The 17,070-nt window shown below is 42.4% G+C and overlaps 1 protein-coding gene across 4 annotated transcripts in view; it reads right to left on the bottom strand.

The window, feature by feature from the left end:
* The window catches only part of THSD4 (thrombospondin type 1 domain containing 4), a 740,188-nt gene that overhangs the window by 567,935 nt on the left and 155,183 nt on the right, over positions 1 to 17,070 (bottom strand). For all 4 annotated transcript variants that reach the window (XR_007519877.1, XM_049905584.1, XM_049905586.1 and 1 more), the window contains one exon: positions 5,924 to 6,026. Coding sequence is in view for 3 of the 4 variants with exons in the window: in XM_049905584.1 (XP_049761541.1) it covers positions 5,924 to 6,026 (103 nt within the window). In the remaining variant the exon portion in view is untranslated. The remainder of the gene's footprint in view (positions 1 to 5,923; positions 6,027 to 17,070) is intronic.

Below are 17,070 nucleotides of genomic sequence, written 5' to 3'. Positions count from 1 at the left end.
CCGTAAGGTTTTCAACAGCTGATTTTTCGGAAGTAAATCACAAGACCTTTCTCCCAAGGTGTAGACTTGAACCTCCATCCTTTTGGTTAGCACTCAAGCACATCAACCATTTGCACCACCCAGGGACTCTTTCTCACAAGAATGACCATATAATTTATCGTCCAAAGCAGTACAGTTTTGAGAGTGAACGGGGACTGGGACAACAGGCATAAACCATCACTGTCCTGGGTAAACAGGGATACACGGCCACCCTGTTTCTGCCTTTACAATAATAGGGCTAGGGCTATGAGAAAAATTCCTAGAGGCATTATCCAAAGCTAGGTCACCGTATCCAGGAAATGCGATTAAAGGCCTAAGAAGAACCATCTGGTCAAATTAATGTGTTTATCAGAGAGTGTATTCTGCTTTTACTATTCTATATGGCATTGGATTGAATGAGTGCAGCTGTTTCTCTAAGTAGGCACATGCGAATAGCAGCAGACATCCAAACAAAACCAAGAGCCCGATGCAAAATCCAGCCGTAAAGTATGAACACCCCACAGAAACATTAACCGCGTGTCTTCCTGCCACTGGTCAGCCTGGGAGTCACTTAAGAGGAAGAAGGACACAATCAAGAAAACTTAGCAGCAAAAAAAATTTAAACAAAGCCAAAGCAAATGCAACCTCAATGACCATGGGCTACTCCTCTCCTTCTAAGCATGTGAGACATACTAATGTCAGTGAATATTTTAAAAGAATGTTGAATTTTCTAGGTAAAATAACATCCAGTGGAAGAGCACTGGTTTCTCTAACCTGCTGCGAATTTGCACATTCCTTTTTTTTTTTTTTTTTTACTTTGTAGAACTCCAGGATTCTAATTAGCTCATTAAAAATCTCAGTGGCTAACGGTCAAGAAGTATATACTGATTTTTTTTTTTCTTTATCTCTTTCATATAGAGAGTGTAATTAATATAATCAAGCTATAGGAACAAATACTACATCTATGTTGGGCATAGAAATAACAATAAAAATTGCTTATGGCATTTCTTTTTTTTTTTCTATAGAAAACTATTCTGTTCAAGATAATTCATTCTTGTGCTGTATCTAGTATACACTGATTTTTGTAGAGGAATCTTTGTCTATGCCAGTTCCTACTTCCTCACCTCTGCTTCATGTGATGTGGGTTTTCCACTGTAGGCTTGATCACATGACCTGAGCTGGCCCAAGTACTCCCACTCCCCAGATTCACATCTAGGGACAGGCACATGACCGAAACAGGACCACAGTATGGTTCTACTGAGATTCAAACAGTCACTAGGTGAAAGACAATCTCTCCTACTAGGACTGACAGCTCAAAGCCATGTAAGCCTCCTGCCTGCCTGAAAACAAAGAACGCAGAACCAAGAAACATAGAAAAGCAGGGCCCTAATGTTGCTGAAGCCCTGGAATGCAGCCATTTCTGAAGCTCAGTCTACCTCTCAGGCTTCCCAGTAATACGGCCAACAAATATACCTTGTTAAATACATCTTGTTAAAGTGTATTTAAGCTGGGTTTCTGTCACTTACAACCAAGAGTCCTAACTATTATATCCACCAATGAACAAGGGCGTACAAAGTGAATTCAAATAGTTTCCCATAATTGGGCTTGGGGAAAAGGGATGGGGTACAGATGAAGAAGACTGACTGTGAGCTGATAACTACTGAAACTGAATCATGAGTATATAGTGCCTTATTATACTCTTACCTTCACTTCCACGTATGTTTGAGATTTTCCAGAAAAAATAAAAGCGTTTGCCCCAGGCCCTCACACTTAAAGTCCAGCACAAATCAGGGCCAACCAAACAACAGAAAAGGTAGAATCATACATAAACCAGACAATAGCAGGCATCCACAGGGAATATCTGTAACACATGAAAACATTAGCTCAACCATTCTTGCAGCATGCAGACGGTTTTTGATATTAGACCTGAGTCTACCAGGGCTTGGCAGGATCTGGAGGTCTTGGATAACCACTCCTAACCATGCTGAGAAGGTCTGGCAGGCAGCTTCAGCTCCAGGGGAAACCGTATGTGCACCGTGTACTGAACTGTGTGCACTGCTAGAGAAATTCCTCTTCCCTCCCAGTGAATGACAGTAAAGCAGCGATTATCTGCAGCTTTCCATTAAAGTAATAGATAGGGTCACCTCTTCTCTGAGTGTTCACTGACAAATACTGTTGTTCTGACCCAGGAAACTATTTCAGCTAATCGGTTTATGAAACACCCATTCTGTCTCTCCTTTAAGGCTAGAGTCATCACCTCTCCTCTTTGATTAAGGGTTCTCAACCCCAGTTGTCCATTAGAATCACCTGGGATCTTTAAAAGGTCCTGATTCCCAGGCTTCATTCCCGAAAATAAGCCCGTTGAGTAGATACTTACTCATAGCAGAACTCATGGTAGAACTGCCCCGTAGGGTTTCCAAAGAGCGGCTGGCGGATTTGACCTGCTGATCTGGTTAGCAGCCTGGCTCTTAACCACTGCACTAGGGCTCATCCAGACTTTATTCCAGACCAGTTAAAACCCAATCTCTGGGGCTGGGGCTCAGGCATCTCTATTTTTATTTTATTGTGCTTTATTAGATGAAAGTTTACAGCTCAAGTTAATTTCTCAATCAAACATTTATACACATATTGTTTTATGACATTGGTTGCAATCTCCACAATGTGACAGCATACTCTCCCTTTCCACTCCGGGTTCCCTATGTCCATTCCTCCAGTTCCTGTACCTTCCAGCCTTCTCACCTTGCTTTTGGGCAAGAGCTGGACCATTTGGTCTTTTATGTTTGATTGAACTAAAGAAGCACATTCCTCAAGTGTGTTGTTTGCCTTATAGGCCTGTCTAATCGTTTGAAAAGTGGACTTTGGGAGTGGTTTCAGTGAGTTGGTAGGGTGTCCGGTGGCCAAAGTCTTGGGGATTCCTCCAGTCTCCATCAGACCAGTAAGTCTGGTCTTCTTTCATTAATTTGAATTTTGTTCTACATTTTTCTCCCGCATTGTCCAGGATTCTCTGTTGTGATCCCCGTCAGAATGGTCGGTGATGGTAGCCAGGAACCATCTAGTTCTGGGCCCAGGCTGGTGAAGGCTCTGGTTCATGTGGTCCTTTAGTCCCTTGGGTTAATATTTTCCTTGCGTCTTTTGTTTTCTTCATTTTTCTTTGCTCCAGACAAGATGGGCCCAACAGATGTGTCTTATATGGCCACTTGCTACTTTTTTAAGGCCCCAGACACTACTCACCGAAGTGGGATGTAGGACAGTTTCTTTATGAACTATAGTATGCCAATTGACCTAGATGTTCCCTGAAACTGTGGTCCCCAGCCCTCACTCCAGCAATTTGGTGCCTCAGGGTGTTTGGATATGTTTAGGAAACTTCTATGCCTTTGCTTTGGTCAAGCTGTGTTGACTTTCCCTATATCGATCGTGCTGTCCTTCCCTTCATCAAAGTTGACATTTGCCTCCTATCCAATTAGTGATTTTCCCTCCGTGCCCTCACAACCATCAAAGAATTTTTTTTTCTATGTATAAACCTTTTCTTGAGTTCTTATAATAGTGGTCTCATACAATATTTGTCTTTCTGTGACTGACTTACTTCACTCAGCATAATGCCTTCCAGATTCATCCACGTTGTGAAATGTTTGGAGGATTCATCATCGTTCTTTATCATTGCATAGTATTAGATTGTGTGTATGTACCATAATTTGTTTATCCATTCATCTATTGATTGCCATTTAGGCTATTTGCATCTTTTTGCTATTGTGAATAGTGCTGCAATGAACATGGGTGTGCATACATCTATTCGTGTGATGACTCTTATTTTTCTAGGGTATATTCCTAGAAGTGGGATTGTTGGATCAATAAGGTATTTTTATTACTAGCTTTTAAGGAAGTGCCATATCATTTTCCAAAGTGGTTGTACCATTTTACATTCCCACCAACAGTGCGTAAGTGTTCTAATCTCCCCTCAACCTCTCCAACATTTATTATTTTTTGTTATTTATTTATTTATTTATTTTGATTAGCGCCAGTATTGTCAGGTGACCATCTGTATTCTCAGAAAGCTCCCACCAATTCTAATAAGCAGCCAGAGCTGAGAACCACTGCCTTGAATAGACCAAGCTCTGTGAGCTTGTCACTCACTTTGGTATGTGTCTTACCTCTCCAAACATCTCCTGCTATTGGTCAGAATCAACCCCACTTCCTGATTTGAGTGGGTAGATCCCATTTAGTCTGGAACCTACCTCCTTCTCCTCACTTATACCAAGTAAGTCTTAGAATGACTTTATCTTCTTCAGAATGCATGTAAGACCTAGCTAATTGAGAGCATAATGCTTTTTTAATTTTAATTTTGAAATCATTTTAGATTTATAGAAGAGTTGCAAAGATAATGCGGGGAGTCCCGATACACCCTTCACTCAACTTCCTCTAATGTTAACATCTTCAATAACTATGGTGTACTTATAAAAACTAAGAAATTAACACTGCTATAATACAATTAACTAAACTACACACTTTATGAAGAATTCATCAGGTTTTCCACTAATGTCTTTTTGCTACTCCAGGATCCAAATCAGAATACCACCTTGCATTTTTTTTAGCATAATGCTTCTAAGAATGAAAAAGGTCTGAATCAAGCTCTGACCCAGCGAACCGAAACTTTACTTCTGGCTTCACTCCCTTGCTCACCCTGTAGCTTCTTACCTCACCTTTACGTTCAAATTGCTCCGTGTTTCACCTGTTTATCTTTCCAGTTTGGATCTGAGAGTCCTGTTTTTGTTTTTTTTTTTTAAGCCAAGTTAGTTCTTAACAATTGTGGAGTCATGGGACCCATTTGAGAGTCTAATTAAAGCTATAGACTGTTCCCTAAGAAACAGGCACAGACAAAAATTTCTAATTTCAGAGTAGTCAGGTAAGCACCTCCCTATCACATCCCCATCCCCAAAAGGCTTCTACCTTCCACAGTGTGGCTCCCCCTGACATTGATTCTGGAATGAAATCGGCACAGGCCCTCTCCCTACACAATTTCTTCAGATCCGGAGCACAGCGGCAATGCTCTCCACTCTGGGTTTTCGCCAACATCAGCTGCCCCAACCACTGCCCTGAGCTGAGGAAATGCCCTTCAGCTGGCCAGGCAGAACTCTTCAGTTGGGCACTTAAGGCAGCTGGACTCTCCCCTTCCTGCTAACTTGGCTGCTGGTAGAGAATGCCCACACATTTGCTTGACTCACCAATACTTCAGAGCCCATTTCTCTGTGGTGGAAAGAAGCATCTTAGAATTTAACACTTCTTAGTCCAAAAGCCATGTAATCATCTGGGCTTCAACAAAGAAAGGTGACTCCAGCACCCAGAGCAGTATTGACAAGCTCTACCAATATGGGATCATCTGTCATTTTCAAAATGGCAGGAACCAAGATGGTCTCCTTCTAGCTTGGTCCTGAGGGCAATGCCTGCCTACTACTCTTCATCTTTGGAAATAGCATGTGAGGCCCCCGACACTTGAAAGCCTGTCAAACCCACATCTTCTCCTAAGCTGCCACAATAGCCTCTATACCGGGAACCATGGAAACGGCAAACTCCATTCCCACTCACTGCTCATGACCTTACTTTTTATATCTCTTGATCCAACCGATTCCTCAAACCCTGTCTGTCCCATTCAACCTTGCCATGTTGGACATTGCTCATTTCTATCAAGGCTTCATCCATCTGACTCAGGGCTGAGGATTACACAGGGGTCACCTGAGGTAGCTACACTTGGTACAGACCTCTTCAGGCTCCTCTTTGCCCTGGGACCACACTTTGTTTCCTACTGACACTCTAACCAGGATCACACCAATCCCTCCAGCAACAACCAGAAGGCAACAGGATTAGAGAACTGACAAATAATTCCTATGGACAGAGCTGGGTCTAGTCTTACCTTCTGCAAATGGTTCCCATTCATAAAAGCGTCCCATGAATGGTTTGTTGTTGTAGGATGCACACTGCACCTCTCGGATACTTCTGCTGCTTTCTGGACATACCTAATAAAACAAAGATTAAATATGCATTTGGGATCCTTAGCTTTCTGTGGTCCCAGTCAAATCCCAGAATACCTCCCCAACTTTAAACGCCTGTGCTCCAGTGGTGAAAATGGTTAATGAACTCAGCTACTAACCAAAAGGTGTGAGGTTCAAGTCCACCCAGAAAACCCACCACCACTGAGTCAATTCTGACTTATAGCAACCCAACAGAACAGAGTAGAACTGCCTCACAGAGTTTCTAAGGAGTGCCTGGTGGATTAAACTGCCGACCTTTTGGTTAGCAGCCATAGCTCTTAACCAATACACCACCAGGGTTTCCAGGGCACCCAGAGGCGCCTCAAAAGAAAGGCCTGGCAATCTACTTCCAAAAATTCAGCCACTGAAAACCTTATACAGTGCAGTTCTACTCTGAGGCACTTGGGGTCACAGGAGTCAGACTAAACCTGACAGCAACTGTTTTTTGTTTTTGTTTTTTCTCTACGTAAACCAATGTTCCTAAAAATTTGCTGATCACCTCATCAAAAATTTAAAATGCAGATTCCCGGATTTCAGCCCAAGTTTGCTACATCAGAAACTTTGAAGGGACAGAATTTTTAACAAGCTTCCCACATTTCTTCTTTGAATATCATAATTTGAAAACCACTGACCTAAACTTTTCTGTGCCTGACCAACCAGTCTACTTGCTCTCCCTCAAAGGGGCCATTTGTTTGACTTGGTTCATGCCATTCCCCTTGTATGGGATATTCACAGCCAACACACATATAGTTCTTACCAGGTGCCAGGCACTACTGTAAACATTTTACACATATTAATTTATTTAAACCTCACAACAACTAATGAGGTAAATACTATAGCTTTGCAGCTGCTTTACGGATGAGGAAACTGAGGCATGGAGGTGTCATATAGCCAGTAAGCAGCACAGCCTAGGTTTAGCCCCAAGCAATCTGGTGCCACCAGGCTGTCTCTCAGGGTCTTCTCATCTTTTCCAGATTCTCTTCACCATCTAAAGTAGGACTTCCCAACAACCAGCGTGCAAATGAATCACCCAGAGATCTTCTTGGAAATGTGAACTCCTGGATCCCACCTCCAAGGGTTACTGTTCAGTAGGTGTGGGACAAGGTCCAGGAATCTGCATTTTGACAAATGGTCCAGGTAATTCTGATACCCTAGACTACTCAAAGAAAATATCCACCTCCCTCTGGTTTCTTTCTTTCTTATTTACAGATGGTAAATACGAACAAAGCATGAAATAAAACAGTAAGATCAGACTAACTCAAATTGTAGATAAAGCCAATCTAGCTTTTTAAAATCTAACTAAAATCTGTTGGAATGTGCATAAGTGTGTGTGTACTTTAATAAGCAGAAGGAAAGGAGGCCTGGTTTCTTAAATATTAAAAGCACTGTGCATAAACCACTAATGAGATAGCCCAAAGTCCTCAAGGACGTATAAAGAAATCTACTGTATGGGTCAGAAATACCAGGCCTCCTGGAAGATGAGGGAACAGAGGAAGGAATGAAACCAGGTGGAAGGAAAACCAACTCCTGCTGGAGAAAGGACAGCCGCAGGAGGCTGCTGGTACACACACCCAGGGTGGCCATAACCCTGGCCCCGCTCGAGTCAAACCATATGGAGCAAGAAGTCATGTGAAGCAGAACGCAATGGAAACTGGTGGGAGAAAAACTGCTGGGTGGATACACAGGGTGGGCTGAACTTTGACAATCAGTGAGAAGCTGACAGGCCAGGAAGGCCGCCTGCAAGGGCTTTGGAAGCAAAGTTGCTAGGGGCCCTGAAGCCGGAACCATGGAGGCTTCCAGAAACACCAGCTGACTTCATAAAGGAGTTCAGGATAAAGTGTTTTTTCACAAACCTTTGGCTAGGGCCAAAATTCAACTAAGATGTGATCAGCTAGGTGATACAGGAGAAGGCACCGTCCTTGTAGTTAATTCCCAAACCTGGCTTTGTGAAAGAATCACTAGAGGGGTTTGTTAAAAATACAGATTCTCAGGCCTCACCCCCATGGGAGGGCGGGAATGAGTGCTTAACACGCTCCCTGGGGTGACTCTGGTGCAGCCTGGATCTACTTATGAAAATCCACCCATGAAAACCCTATGGATCACAGTGGTCTGATCCCCAGCCAATCACGGCAGATGGCACAGGACTGGGCAGTGTTTCATTCTGTTGTGCAAGGGGTCACCAGGGTCTTAGGGTGGTTTTTTTTTGTTGTTGTTGTTGTTATTGTTTCTAACAGCATTTTATTATGTTTTTGGTTAAGGTTTATACAGCAGTTCAGGTTCCCATTCAACAATTTCCACACAAATTGTTCAGTGACATTGGTTATATTCTTCACAACGTGTGAACATTCTTATTACTTTTGTTTTGGTTGTTCTGTCTCCATTAATCTAGTTTCCTCAACCCCTTACATTCTCATCTTTGTTTTAAAGTCATTGTTGACCATTTGGTTTCATATAGATGACTTTTTAAAGGAGCACAGTACGCATGGGGTGATATTCTTTATTTTGTGAGCCAATGTGTTATTGAGCTAAAAGGTGACCTCAGGGCCTAGTTTCAGTTCAAGGTTTAAAGAGTATCTCAGAGCAATAGTCTCAGGGAGTCCTCCAGTCTCAATTGGTCCAGAAGTCTGTTTATTTGTTTATTTTTTAAGAATTTGAGGTTCTTTTTCTCCCATTCTATCAGGATCCATCTATTGCCACCCTGATCAGAACAGTCAATAGTGATAGCCAGGTACCATCTAGTTCTAGTGTCAGGTTAGAGTGTGTTTTAATACTTCAGTAACACCTGGCACTCTTACTTACATACATGTGCATCTGCCAATCCAACCAGTTATTCAGGATACCCTGTCCCCTAGTCACCAACAAGTTGTTTATATGTAACCGTGACCCATTTACCTCCTATGGCAAGAAGGCTTAACATGGCAACAGACCCACAGTGGTGAGTCAGGGTGCTGAGGAAGTAAATCCATCTACAGTTTCCAGGAGGCAGCTAAGCCTAGCAGGTTGACTATGGTGCATGGGAAGGTTACAGCAGGAGGTAACAAGGTCCCCTGGTAGGTCAACATGGCCCTGTGCATGACCCCAAGCAGGGACTTGAATGCTGCCAGGCAAGCTGCCAGTCGGAGGCAGGGGTACTACTTCCTGGGGAGGAGAGGGGACCTGGCCAGAGACATGGTAGGCTCACAGGGCCCAGATACGGAAATAGGTTATTTTGTTTTTCTTCTATATATAACAAAACATTTGCCACTTTAACCATTTCCATGCATACAGTTCAGTGACATTAATTACCTTCAGCAAGTTGTACAACCCTCACCACTGTCTTTTTCCAAATTTTTCCATCACCCTTAACAGGATCTCAGTGCCCCTTCCTCCTCCCACCTGCCCCCAAACTACATTTGCATAGTAAATATTTGCATCGTTTTGGATAGGACTTCACAGTACACAAAACTGTGAAACGTTGGTATTGTTATCGTTGTTAGTTGCGTTCTTGTGGCAACCCCATGCACTAAACGTACATCTTATTTAATAATCATAACACCCCTGTGAAGTATATAGGGTAAGGATTATTTTTAATCCTCATCTACTGATCAGGCAAGTGAGCCTTAAAATCCATCACTACAGCAACCCTATAGGACAGAGTAGAGCTGCCCCACAGGGTTTCCAAGGCAACCTTTTAAAACAGAGTAGAACTGTCTTCTAGGGTTTCCAAGGGGTGGTTGGTGGATTCGAACTGCCCACTATGCAATGAGGAAGTGGTTGTTTTGACTCTATAAACCTTACCAGAAACTTGGAAATAAAGCAAAAGGATGAAAACATGTCCTCTCAATGTCATACTGAGGCTTTGTTTAAGGAAGTGTGTTATCGAGATACAATTTCAGTACAGCAAGGAAGGCACAACCCTGGGGTGATGATGATGATGGTGGTGATAATGTTAAGATTAGCTAACTTTTACTGAGCACTTGACTAAATGCCAGGGAAATCCACCATGTGATTGAGGTATACTTCAGTTCATTTAATCCTCACAATAACCTAAAAGGTGGTGGTGGTGGTTTTTAGGAGCCACAGAGTCTATTCCAACTCATACTGACCCTACGTACACAAAGCAAAATACTGCCCAGTCCTGTGCCATCCTCACAAATGTTGTTATGCTTGAGCTTATTGTTGCAGCCACCGTATCAATCCATCTCATTGAGGGTCTTCTTTTCTTCACTGACCCTCTACTTTACCAAGCATGATGTCCTTCTCCAGGGACTGATCCCTCCTGATAACATGTTCAAAGTATGTGAGACATAGTCTCTCTGCCTTTATTTCTAAGAGCATTCTGGTTGTACTTCTTCCAAGCCAGATTTGTTCATTCTTTGGCAGTACATGATATACTCAATATTCTTTGCCAATACCACAATTCAAAGGCATCAATTCTTCTTTGGTCTTCCTTATTCATCATCCAGCTTTTCCATGCACATGAGGCGATTGAAAACACCATGGCTTGGGTCAGGTGCGTCTTAGTCCTCAAGGTGACATCTTTGCTTTTTAACACTTTAAAGAGGTCTTCTGCAGCAGATTTGCCCAATGTAATGCGTCTTTTGATTTCCTGACTGCTGCTTCCATGGGTGTTGATTGACATGGTGCTGACATATTATTAATAAATATTAGTACTACCTACCAGCGTTAGTACTATTTCCCACACATGTCTGTAAGTTTGTCGTACTGTGGAGGCTTGTAGGTTGCTGTGATCCTGGAAGCTATGCCACAGGTATTCAAATACCAGCAGAGTCACTCCCCCAGACAGGTTTCAGCTGCACTTCCAGACTAAGACAGACTAGGAAGAAGGACTCAGTGGTCTACTTCTGAGAAGAATTAGCCAGTGAAAGCCTTATGAATAGAAGTGAACCACTGTCTGATGTAGTGCCAGAAGATGAGCCCCTTAGGTTGGAAGGGACTCAAAATACGATGGGGAAGAGCTGCCCCCTCAAAGCAGAGTCAACCTTAATAACTTGGATGAAGTCAAGCTTCTGGGACCTTCATTTGCTGATGTGGCATGACTTAAGATGAGAAGAAACAGCTGCAAGCATCCATTAATAATTGGAACCTGGAATGTAGGAAGTATGAATCTAGGAAAATTGGAAATTGTCAAAAATGAAATGGAACGCATAAACATCGATATCCTAGGCATCGGTGAGCTGAAATGGACTGGTATTGGTCATTTTGAATCAGATAATCATATGGTCTACTATGCCGGAAATGACAACTTGAAGAGGAATGGTGTTGCATTTATCATCAAAAAGAACATTTCGAGATCTATCCTGAAGTACAACACTGTCAGTAATAGGATAATATCCATATGCCTACAAGGAAGACACCGGTTAATACAACTATTCAAATTTACGCACCAACCACCAAGGCCAAAGATGAAGAAATAGAAGATTTTTACCAAATTCTGCAGTCTGATATTGCTCGAACATGCAATCAGGATGCACTGATAATTACTGGTGATTGTAATTCTAAAGTTGGAAACAAAGAAGAAGGATTGGTGTTGGAAAATACGGCCTTGGTGATAGAAACGATGCCAGAGATCACATGATTGAATCTTGCAAGACCAATGACTTCCCTATTGCAAATATCTTTTTTCATCAACATAAATGGCAACTATACACACGGACCTCACCAGATGGAATATACAGGAATCAAATCCACTACATCTGTGGAAAGAGATGATGGAAAAGCTCCATATCATCAATCAGAACAAGGCCAGGGGCCGACTGTGGATCAGACCATCAGTTACTCGTACGCAAGTTCAAGTTGAAACTGAAGAAAATTAGAACAAGTCCGCAAGAGCCAAAATATGACCTTGCGAATATCCCACCTGAATTTAGAGACCATTTCGAGAATAGATTTGACACGCTGAACGCTAGTAACTGAAGACCAGAACAGTTGTGAAATGACACCAAGGACATTGTACATGAAGAAAGCAAGAAGTCATTAAGAAGACCGGAGAGAAAGAAAAGACCTATATGGATGACCGAAGAGACTCTGAAACTTGCTCTTGAATATGGAGTAGCTAAAGCAAAAGGTAAAAATGATGACGTTGTTGTTAGTTGTTCTTAGGCGCCATCGAGTCGGCTCCGACTCATAGAGACCCTATGCACAACAGAACGAAACACTGCCTGGTCCTGCGCCATCCTTACAATCGTTGTTATGCTTGAGCTCATTGTTGCAGCCACTGTGTCAATCCACCTTGCTGAGGGTCTTCCTCTTTTCCGCTGACCCTGTACTTGGCCAAGCATGATGAAGTAAAAGAGCTAAACAGAAGATTTCAAAGGGTGTCTCAAAAAGACAAAGTAACGTATTATGATGACATGTGCAAAGACCTGAAGACAGAAAACCAAAAGGGAAGAACACACTCAGCACTTCTCAAAATAAAAGCACTGAGGAAAAAATTCAAGCTTTGAGTTGCAATAGTGAAGGATTCTATGGGGAAAATATTAAGCAATGCATGAAGCATCAAAAGAAGATGGAAGGACTACAGAGAGTCACTATACCAAAAAGAAGTGGTCGACGTTCAACCACTTCAGGAGGTAACATGATCAGGAACAGATGGTACTGAAGGAAGAACTCCAAGCTGCACTGAAGGCACTGGTGAAAAACAAGCCTCCAGGAATTGATGGAATACCAACTGAGATGTTTCAACAAAAGGATGCAGTGCTGGAGGTGCTAACTTGTCTATGCCAAGAAATTTGGAAGACGGCTACCTGGCCAACTGACTGGAAGAGATCCATATTTATGCCTATTCCTGAGAAAGGTGATCCAACTGAATGCAGAAATTATCAAACAATATCATTAATATCACATGCAAGCAAAATTTTGCTGAAGATCATTCAAAAGCAGTTGCAGCAGTGTATCAACAGGGAACTGCCAGAAATTCCAGCTGGATTTAGAAGAGGACGTAGACCCGGGATATCATTGCTGATGTCAGATGGATCCTGGCTGAAAGCAGAAAATACCAGAAAGATGTTTACCTGTATTTTACTGACTATGCTAAGATATCTGACTGTGTGGATCATAACAAATTATGGATAAGATTGCAAAGGATGGAAATTCCGGAACACTTAATTGTGCTCGTGAGGAAACTGTATATGAATCAAGGGGCAGTAGTTCGAACAGAACAAGGAGATACTGCATGGTTTAAAGGCAGGAAAGGTCTTTGTCAGGGTTCTATTCTTTCACCATACCTATTCAATCTGTATGCTGAGCAAATAATCCGAGAAGCTGGACTATATGAAGAAGAACAGGGCATCAGGATTGGAGGAAGACTCATTAGCAACCTGAGTTATGCAGATGACACAACCTTGGTTGCTGAAAGTGAAGAGGACTTGAAGCACTTACTGATGAAGATCAAAGACCACAGCCTTCAGTATGGATTCCACTTCAACATAAAGAAAACAAAAATCCTCACAACTGGACCAATAAGCAACATCATGATAAATGGAGAAAAGATTGAGGTTGTCAAGGATTTCCTTTTACTTGGATCCACAATCAACACTCACGGAAGCAGCAGTCAAAAAAAATCAAAAGGCGCGTTGCACTGGGCAAATCTGCTGCAAAAGACCTCTTTAAGGTGTTGAAAAGCAAAGATGTCACCTTGAGGACTAAGGTGCTCCTGATCCAAGCCGTGGTGTTTCCAATCGCCTCATAGGCATGTGAAAGCTGGACAATGAATAAGGAAGACTGAAGAAGAATTGACACCTTTGAATTGTGGTGCTGGAGAAGAATACTGAATATAACATGGACTGCCAAAAGAACGAACAAATCTATCTTGGAAGAAGCACAACCAGAATGCTCCTTAGAAGCAAGGATGGGGAGACTATGTCTCACATATTTTGGATATGTTATCAGGAGGGATCAGTCCCTGGAGAAGGACATCATGCTTGGTAAAGCAGAGGGTCACTGAAAAAGATGAAGACCCTCAACAAGATGAATTGACACAATGGGTGCAACAATGGACTCAAGTACAGAAACGATTGTGAGGATGGCGCAGGACCAGGCAGTATTTCGTTGTGTTGTACCTAAGGTCACTGTTAGTCAGAATAGACTCGAAAGTGCCTAACAACACTGGTATTATTATAATACCCGTTTTACACATAAGGAAACAAAGGCACAGAAAGGTGAAATGGCTTGTCCAAGGTCACAGAGCTAGTAAGTGGTGGGATCAGGATTTGAACACAGACACTGGGTCTAAAACCCATGCTAGTAACCACCATGCTATGGTGCCCCTCATGATTGTATGGGCAGAAAAGTTAATTTGTGACAGATACTCAGCTGAGAGGGCCTTCGCTCTTTCTTCCCTAGGGACAGGAGGGGCTCTAGAGGCCAAGGTGGGATTTGGCCTCTGGAGCTGGTTAAATGGCCCCAGCTATAAGGAGCAGGGAGCTGTGGCATGAAGCTGAAAAGCAGGCAGGGCCTAGGAAATTCTGTTTCATGTCTCTTTTGTAGATTACATATGTTTGTACTTGTCATACTATTATCAGTATATGATCTCCTCTGATTGTAACACGTTCTGTGAAGTTAAACCTTCCAGGTAACAGATTATTTTACATCGGTTGTATTTCAGGTTGGTTACTTCCTGTCACAGGTGAAGCCAACCTTCACCTTATCAGTAATCACCTCTGTACAACACTGTGAGTTGGCTTTGGGTAGGTTTCCTGCAGATAGCTGATCCTTTCTCTGGACACAGATTCTTGGAATCTTCAGGCCAGAAAACTGAGACATGGGGAAAACCCATGCAGATAGAGGTCACGCTCATTCAGAATGGGACCAGCCCAGACCAAAGCTTTATTGCCAAGTAATGCCCCTGGGAGATAACCTCCTTCCAAATGACTCCCTTCCACCCAAAGGAGGAGGGATATTTCCACTGGATTCTTATGGGAAGGGGAATAAAGATGTACTTTAGTACCATGAGCTGAATCCTTATAAAACAATATAGGCCATATCCAAAGTTCCATTGAGACAACTGCCTGGAGCTGCTATGCGTCACAAAGAGTATTTTGGAAACAGACTACGTTTCTAATGACCCTGATTAATCTGAGATGACAACTGCCTGTACCTAACTTCATTGCTCAAGGGGCCACAGTCAGTGAGCACACACTTACTTTTTGATAATCAATTACTTTCAAATGAAAGTATGAAGTATGAAGATGGTGATGAACACCATTCCCAGTGAAGGTGGTGCCAAGAACATGACTTTGAAGTCCGCCTGGGTCAGGCCTGCATTTTTATCCTTTTCATTGCTCTGCATTCAATTGAAAGACTAACTAGCTACCATAACAACATACAATGTATTTAACATCACCACAGTGAAGACATCTGAAAAAAGGAAATCTAGGAAACATCCCTGCACTTCCATGAGAAAGTGGCTGTGTGATTTTGGGCAAGGCACGTCTGTAAGCTTTGGTTACTACATCATGACGACCCCTACCCAGTCCAGGAGACTTTCATGAGGGCTAAATTAGTAATACAGTAAGGTTTCTGGCTCATAGTGGTGCTCAATAAATGTTAGCTGAATTGGAATCTAAGTAGACACCAAAGATGAATCCAGCAGTTTCAGAAGCTATAAGTGCCTGAAAGGTAGGTGTTCTGAGCAAACATTCCCCTTCTTCCTCTTCCCACAAGGTCAATGACTTGGTTTTCTAGTTGTAGAGCAGTGTAACCAGGGACCAAAGATTCTTACGGATTATTCAAAACATTTAAAAAATGTGCTTACAACAGAGAATCCCTGATGGAGCAGGAGAACAGTGGGATGCAGATCTTAAATTCTCATAAAAAGACCAGGCTTAATGGTCTCACCAAGACCAGAGGGACCCTGATGGTCATGGTGCCCAGACCGTTTGTTAGCCCAGGACTGGAACCTTTCCTGAAACCAACTCTACAGACAGGGATTGGCCTGGACTATATGAGAGACAATGATGCTGGTAAGGAGTTAACTTCGTGGCTCAAGTAGACACATGAGACTATGTTGGTGACTCCTGTCTGGAGGCAAGGTGAGAAGGAAGAGGGGGACAGGAGCTAGTTGAATGGACATGGGGAATACAGGGTGGAGAGGAGGAATGTGCTATCTCATTAATGGGAGAGCAGCTGGGAATGCATGGTGGGGTGTGTATGGCTTTTTATGTGAGAGACTGACTTGGTTTGTAAATTTTCACCGAAAGCACAATAAATAACTTAAAAAAAAAAAAAAGTGCTTAATATCTCCGAAGCTTCGAACCCACACTTGTCTGTCAATTTGTCGTACGTGGTGGTTTGCATGTTGCTATGATGCTAGAAGCTATGCCACTAGTATTTCAAATACTACCAAGGTCACCCATTTTGGACAAGTTTCAGCAGAGCTTCCAGACTAAGACACATGAGGAAGAAAGGCTTGGCAATCTATTTCTGAAAATTAGCCAATGAAAACCGAATATTATATTGGAAAATGAGCCTCCTAAGTTGGAAAGGTCATAAAGGTGGCAAAGGACCGGGCAACATTTCATTCTGTTACACATAAGGTCACCACCAACAACACCAAGGTTGAAACAAACTCAACCTGACAAAAACTCTTCTGCCGCCTTGCACCACTTCTAACACATCTCCAGATAGAGACATTGAATTGGCTCATCTAAAAGGATTGGGCACAAACTTAAGTTTTAAAAAATCTGAAGTTTTCTTAGTCCTCAAACACTTTTTCTTTTTTCATCAAAGAGAAGTTCATAATATTTTCCTAGAGAAAAGTATTTCCCTCTCATTCACTATATACATCAGAGTCCCAAAGGATGTCAGTATGACTAAGCCCAACCATCCATACAGGAGAATCCTATATTTTTAGGTATTTTGAAGACACGTCCATACAAATCCAGTCTATTCCATGAGTGCCCATTTATTTCTCCCTCTTTAGATTATTTACATACCTCTATATCTGGAAGGAAGGAAGAAGCCCTGGTGACACTCAGCTGCTAACCAAAAGGTTGGTGGTTTGAACCCACCAGCCACTCTGCAGGAGAAA

This window comes from Elephas maximus, chromosome 13 (genome assembly GCF_024166365.1).
Source record: "Elephas maximus indicus isolate mEleMax1 chromosome 13, mEleMax1 primary haplotype, whole genome shotgun sequence".
Taxonomy (NCBI): domain Eukaryota; kingdom Metazoa; phylum Chordata; class Mammalia; order Proboscidea; family Elephantidae; genus Elephas; species Elephas maximus.
The sequence above is the reverse complement of the archived record's forward strand: the minus strand, read 5'-3'. Positions and strand labels throughout refer to the sequence as shown.